At 43.7% G+C, this 6,535-nt stretch overlaps 1 protein-coding gene across 4 annotated transcripts in view; it reads right to left on the bottom strand.

Annotated features, from left to right (window-relative positions):
• Positions 1-1,609: 1,609 nt before the first annotated feature.
• The window catches only part of TMCC1 (transmembrane and coiled-coil domain family 1), a 95,574-nt gene continuing 90,648 nt past the window's right edge, over positions 1,610-6,535 (bottom strand). For all 4 annotated transcript variants that reach the window (XM_050904448.1, XM_050904445.1, XM_050904447.1 and 1 more), the window contains 2 exons: positions 4,935-5,070; positions 1,610-2,221 (listed from right to left, as the gene is read on the bottom strand). In XM_050904448.1, the coding sequence (XP_050760405.1) occupies positions 1,907-2,221; positions 4,935-5,070 (451 nt within the window). In that variant the 3' untranslated portion in view covers positions 1,610-1,906. The remainder of the gene's footprint in view (positions 2,222-4,934; positions 5,071-6,535) is intronic.

The following is a 6,535-nucleotide window of genomic DNA, read 5'->3' as shown; positions in this document are numbered from 1 at the left end:
CATAAAGTCCTAGGCTTCTCTGTATATATAGATATATGATGTACATGTTCCATATATGTGTATGTATGATTTCAAGTGGTTTAGGTCACTTGGGCAACATTTGGTTCCCAGAGGGAACTGAAGCCTGGAAAGAAGGAAAACAGTAAGATCTGACTAAACACCATAACTGGTTTTGAAAGAGAATCCTGGAGTCTTTTTGGATTTCATAGAGACGGAAGCTGAATCTTGGCTTTGTTACAGTGAAAGGGACACCAGTTAAAAAAACAGCATAGAGTGAACGCAGATTCCTTGGACATGAAGCCTGCCTGCCAGTACCAACCAGTCACCAGCAACAGCATGCTGCTAGGACTTGAGGGTTACATTTGAAGCTGACATTTCCTTTAGAGCTTTGAAAAGGTATCGACACCAAGTACTTGCCCCCATGGCTGAAGAAGAGGATGCTCTCTATGGCACACAACACACATACAGCGTACAAAGATCCTGACACAGACACAGAAATGATCTTACCAGAGCCTGACAGGAGGAAAACTTTGGTTTCACTTTTTAGGGGTTTATTTAAACATTAAATCAGAGATATTTCTGAGACAACCATTCTTTTAAGTGGAGTGTTGATTCAGTATTTCTTTCCTTAAAAGAACCTGTCTTTTCCCTAGGAAGGGAGGAAGAGAAATTCCTTATTCTTATCCTGAGGCCAGGAATGAGAGATGACGTGCAAATGAGAAATACAAACAGACTCTCCTTCACATCTGGAAAAAGAAAAAAAAAGCCCTGCATGACAAAAATGTGTGGAGAAGACAGATGTTTTTCATGATGCTGCATCTGTATGCTCAGGAGGACAGATAAATGGCATATGAACAGCACTGCGTTCCAGACAGGCTGGCACTAGAAACTACTCTCTGCCCTCCTCAAAACTGTTTCAGGACAAGACGGCTCACAATTATTCACGCATTTCTTCATTTAAAAACATCACTTCTTTTATTTAAAAGGAAAAAAAAAAAAGTAATGACCCTCCCAACCCCTTCCAAAAAAACCCCCAATAATAATAATAATAACAACAATAAAAAATCCTATTAGAAACAATAAGGAAGCACTGAGAGTTTGAGTATTACACTCTTCAAGTATGCTGTTCGGATTTTTTTTAAATCTGTGAATATACATATATAAAAAAAACCTTAAAAGTGCGACCAAGGGCTTCTGCTTAAAGATAAGTATTTCAAGGACTACTTCAAAATACTGTAGCACGACTGTGCAGTTACTGTGTATGGCATGAGGCTTCCACTTCATATGCTTAGCAAAGTTAGCCAGCCTTATAGAAAGTTACTGTAAGTCAGGTTAGCACAAACGGCGAACCCACACGCTGAGCTGGGAAAGAGATCCACACGTTGTTGTTTTTCTCTTGTTAAGGAAAGAAACCACTCTGAACGCATACATTTGGACATGGAATGTGAGCAGACTTCACAGTAAAAGTTTAGTGTTACAGGTTTGCTGTGGTACCATCATTCAAGGCTGTGCACTAGATTTAGCTTTGCTCACCTTAGGCTAACCACATTCTCTTCTTCCTGACAGGTTTAGTACAGTAGTTCAAGCCACAATTTAAATTGCCCATTGGTATGCTCCAAATTTCTGTATTTATTTATTTTGTACACTTTAAAGAATCTTAAGATTTGCATCCAAAGAGAACCATGCTACATAAAAATTATCCAGGATTCTCGCCAAAAAGAGTTCTTGAATAAAATCTAAAAAATACTATTGCAATGCATCTCGCAGAGAAAAAACGTTATTCTAAATGTAAACAAATTCACTCGGACACTTTAAAACTTCAGCGGAGTAGTTGCTGACTAATCTTTGCCACGCTTGCTCACTGAGAGCGCCGGGAGGAGGGCGACGCAGCCAATTCCTGCCACCATCATCTGGGGGGAGACAAGAACCGTTCCAAGTAGCCGGTGATGGCGTCCCAGTGCTTCCACAAAAAGGCAATGAAAACCACTATAAATAAAGTGCTGAACGTCCTATTGCGAGTCTTCATGAGGGGCACGACGCAGTTGGCCACAGTGGAGACGAAGACGAGGAGGACAGCCATGACAGCCAGGAGGATGTTGATGAACTTCCCCAGCAGGTTCCTGGCCGTGGCGTTCTCCAGCCCCTCCAGCTGCACCACTTGCTGCTGCTGCTGCTGCAGCTCCATCTTGGAGATGCGGGTCTGGCACGCTTCCAGTGCCTCCTGTTGGCAAGAACACACCGCTGGGTTGCCAGCACCCCACAAGTCCGCCCCAGTGGTGGACAGCCCACAGCTCTTACCTTATCGACTAGGCCAGACCAGGGCCACCCTCCTCATGCCTCACACAGCTCCTGCAGGACATGAGTCACTACACTGATTTCATGCCCTGCAGCGGGAGTAGAGGAAGCTGTGCCATCTCATGTGATTGACGTGAGGAGCCCCTCGTTAACTACGTACTGCAGTTTGTAACACGCCATGTCATCTCGTTTACACCAGAGAGGCTCGACAGAGAGACGACAGGCTGGGCAGAAGTCAGGCTCTGTTAAAACACACACTTCAGCTGCCTCTTTGCACTGTCAGCTGCCTGTCCCTGCACACGGTGCAATGGTCACCCGAGACCTGACCATCCTTCCTGCCTTGCCGTCGGACCCAGAGGGAGGAGGATGCCGACAGCCCCCAGCAATCAGACAGCCTTTGTCCAGAAAGGGGGGGCTACCCAGTGAGCTGCTCACTTCAGCTCTGGTTTCAAGAGACCACTGAGGGGACAAAGGTGCTGCGTCTAGCCAGCACTCTTCCTCCTCTTCCTTCTCTGGGATGTGCATTCCCAGAGCCTCCTGTTTCCATCCCTTTCCTTGCAGTGGCCTGTGCTTATCTGACCCCTCTGTGAGCCCATTCAATTCTCTAGTCAACCTGGCAGAAAACTAAGTCAACAAAAATAACTAACCAAAAAGACTCGGCTGCATTCTGCTTGCTTAGTGAGCTGAATGAGCTCAGGGAAAGGTTTGAGGAGTACCAAGGCTGGGACTGCACAGCTGGCGTCACAGGAGGAAGATCTCCTCCAGACTGCAGCAAGCTGTGGCACTGGCATAGCTCCAGGTGACACTGCAAGGGTGGGAGAAAGGAGATGTCTAGGAGAAGGGTAAGAAGCATGAGATTTATGAAACTGCCTCTAGGAAGAGGCAAAGCAAAAGTACATGGAAGGAGAAGACTGTCCTGTGCAAAACAACATCTCTAAAGCACCGCTGACTTGGGGGTGATTGTTTTCAGACCTTTTCGCCATGCTGAACCTCAAACGGACCAACCCAACCCACAGTACAACACTGGCGACATGCAGTGGGTGGGCTAGGGAGAAGCAAGAGAGGTTTTAAGGCAGCTAATGCAATGAGACATTTCTGCTCTTGGAGATACAAAGTTACAACTTTTCCATTAATCCTCCCTCAGAGCTGCTTTTCTCAGACATAAAGGCCAACTCTGGGTAACATCCAGAAGTCTGCAGCAAGCAGCAGTCTCTCTCAGACTGGTCGCTGAAAAAGGAACCAGGACTCTGTTCCTCTGTAACATTAGCCCATGCTCTTAATCAGTTTTTCATGCAAGAAAACTCAACACTTACTTTTTCCCCAGCAATGCTCAGGAATAGTCTGTCCCAATTTGCAAGTTTACACTAAAAGCGCTGAAGCATAAAATGAAGATTAAAAATAGCTATTGAGAAATCCCCACTTTCATTTAAGTTTTCAACCTTACTTCTTCCTGCCGTGTTAAATTAGAGAAGAGAACAAACCCTGAATATTCTAACATTCCCCCAAGGGAGAACCTCCTGTTTGCTCTGCCGGAGGCCATGGCACCACTGTCCACAGACACTGATTTATTTTAACCTTAACTTAAAGGTCATTGTCACCTGTTCCATTTCTCTGTCATTGCATCATGTCTGTGGGGGTCAATGAAACATGACGGGCTTCTCTTCAGCTATGGTCCCCGAGAGTACGGAACAGAACTGCTCAGCCTCCTCTATCAGCAAGCAACCTGGAAGGACACGGAGTCAACTGGACTCGCAGCTGGATCTACGAGTGTGCCAGAAGCACAGCCTGCTCTGTCTCCTGAGGAAATCACCTGGCTGAAGCACCTCGGGGGGAGGATAGAGGGAGAACTTTGACCTGCAATTCTCTGCTCACGCTATAAATATCTCACGTCAGCCATCAGAACTGAGATGCCTGCTAAAACCAGCACAACAACTATTTAAAATGGACGAAAAGCCTGTTTCTGAATAGGCCTTTCTGTATAAGGTTTAGCGGTTGCTCAGATCATTTCCCAGCTCTTTTGCTCTGTGGAAGGCCCTCCAACTTCATAATCTCTGTTTCCATAGCTTTGGTCTTTTACGTACTGAAAGAAACTTCTCTTTTAAAAATATCTCCTTATTTGGGCAAAACCAACAGAAAGAATTGTTTCCTGACTCAATGCAGTGGATACACAAAGCCATTTTTCCTTAGATGTATGTGACTGCTGCTCTAAAATCAGTGACACAAACACACCCTAGGGTCCGTTTACTGGGAACACTACTGTAAAAAAAAGTGTTCAGGTCATGGCCCCTTAGTTTCTAATACCCTACAAAACCCTGTACAAAAAGCGGACGCAGGCTTCCACTTTGCTACAACTTACTTAAAAACTCTGCTCTGGACCACGTGGCAGGGTCCCTCTGCAGAAGAGCCTGCCTGCTGGTGCATGGGCACAGCCCTTCTTGACAAAAGAGGTTACTTGGAGAGATACCCGAGGGTCCGAGACAGAATAAAGGCCCTTTCAGAACTTGTCAAGATGCAGTTTAGCAATAAAGCTGCAAGGATTAAAACCAAATATTGAATCACAGAAGTATTTCAAAAGCGAATGAATTATGGAAAGAGCAGGTGGAAGACAGGAGTTGAGTCTCCTTGTTTCTGTCACCCACCTGGATGTCCCGGGCTCGCTCATAAGACTGATAGGCAATTTTCTCCTCCATGCTGGCCAGCTCCTGTTTTAAATTGAGGATCTCATTCTGGTGGAGCTCAGTCAGGTCATTTAGCTGCTCTTCGAGTCTTTCACATCTAGAAATTATATACATAGTACAGTAGCTTGAATGAGAAGAGGATGGCAAAATTACACCAGTAACAACTGAGCAATGAACATCACAGACTTTTTACTGAAAACTAGTGTGGCTACCTCAGTCATTACAAAAGCATGCATTACAATGTAAGGCCCTCTCACTGGGAACTAAGGAAATCCTTTCTACCAAGTAAGGTAATGTTAATCCTGTTTCTATCCTGGGGAAAAACACACAGAGTGGTTAAATGACAACTGTCAAGTGATGCAAGAAATCAAGGACAGAATTAGAATAGACTAAGTTATTCCCCAAACTTCTCTGTAAACCAAACAGTTCCCTTCTAATACCATAAGCTCTTAAGCATTTTCATCTACACTCAGAACACGAACAGGCATAAAAATGACACAAAAATGAAATGTGACCGACGCCTCAGAGAACACAATGGTCCTGTCTGACCTCTATGTGTGACGTCACATGGGTATCTTTGACTTAGTTTTTCTTTATCTCCCATGAATGATGCAACTTAACCAGCAAAGACCATCATATTATTTGTAAGGAGGGCACATGAATCATTAACCTGCAGGCTTATTTTTCAATTTGCTACTGGTGAATGGACTGGAGCAGTCCTGAGGAAGAGGGCTGCCCAGAAAACCTGAGTTATGACAATTCTGAGACATACAGTTTGTTTCTCATTGAGGGAGTTTTAAATTGACTTCAATGATAACTCCATAATGTTATTTTAGCACTTTCAAAATACATTAGGGTTACTTTGCATTTGTATGTAGCACTTCATTTTTGGAATTTCAAGTCCAAATTTACAAGCAACTGATGCTTCAACACCCTTTTAAAATCAGGCAAGTATTTCTATTAATTCCAAAAGGTAAACATACACAGAGAGCTGGGCCACAGCCCAAGGGTCGGGAGCAGTGAGTTGGGCACCATCCATACCATCCTCTTCCACCACACTTCCCTCTAGTTTCTCATTCTTGGTTCATTACGAGCGACAGCTCTGATGGTAACTAAGGTATGGGTACAGCTATTGCGGTCATTGGGGTTTTTCCACTCCAATTTCCACTGTCTACTCATCATAACAGCATGGAAAAAGCTTACCGTACAGCTCTTATCATCTGACCCTTGATACTAATAACTGAGAAATTTCTAAGGAATTCAACACAGAGATAACTCCTTGTTTTAATTTCAGTTCCCCTCTGACTCCATCTGAATTTAATTCATACACACACACGCATAAAATGAATAAACAATATTTATCCAGAATGAAGAATTTAATTACAAGTTCTGAAACTAAGACAAAAATCCTGCTTCTGGTTTTTTTCAAGATTTTTTTGGTGCTTCACAAGCTAAATATTCAGAATCTGTAGGGAAAAGCTAACCTTTAAAAATAGTCTTGGGGTTTTGTTTTTAATTGAGAAGTCTGAAGAGAATTTTCATTTACATTCCCAATGCAATAT

The sequence above is a fragment of the Gymnogyps californianus genome, chromosome 13 (genome assembly GCF_018139145.2).
Source record: "Gymnogyps californianus isolate 813 chromosome 13, ASM1813914v2, whole genome shotgun sequence".
Classification (NCBI taxonomy): domain Eukaryota; kingdom Metazoa; phylum Chordata; class Aves; order Accipitriformes; family Cathartidae; genus Gymnogyps; species Gymnogyps californianus.
This window is presented reverse-complemented; position numbering and strand designations above follow the sequence as displayed.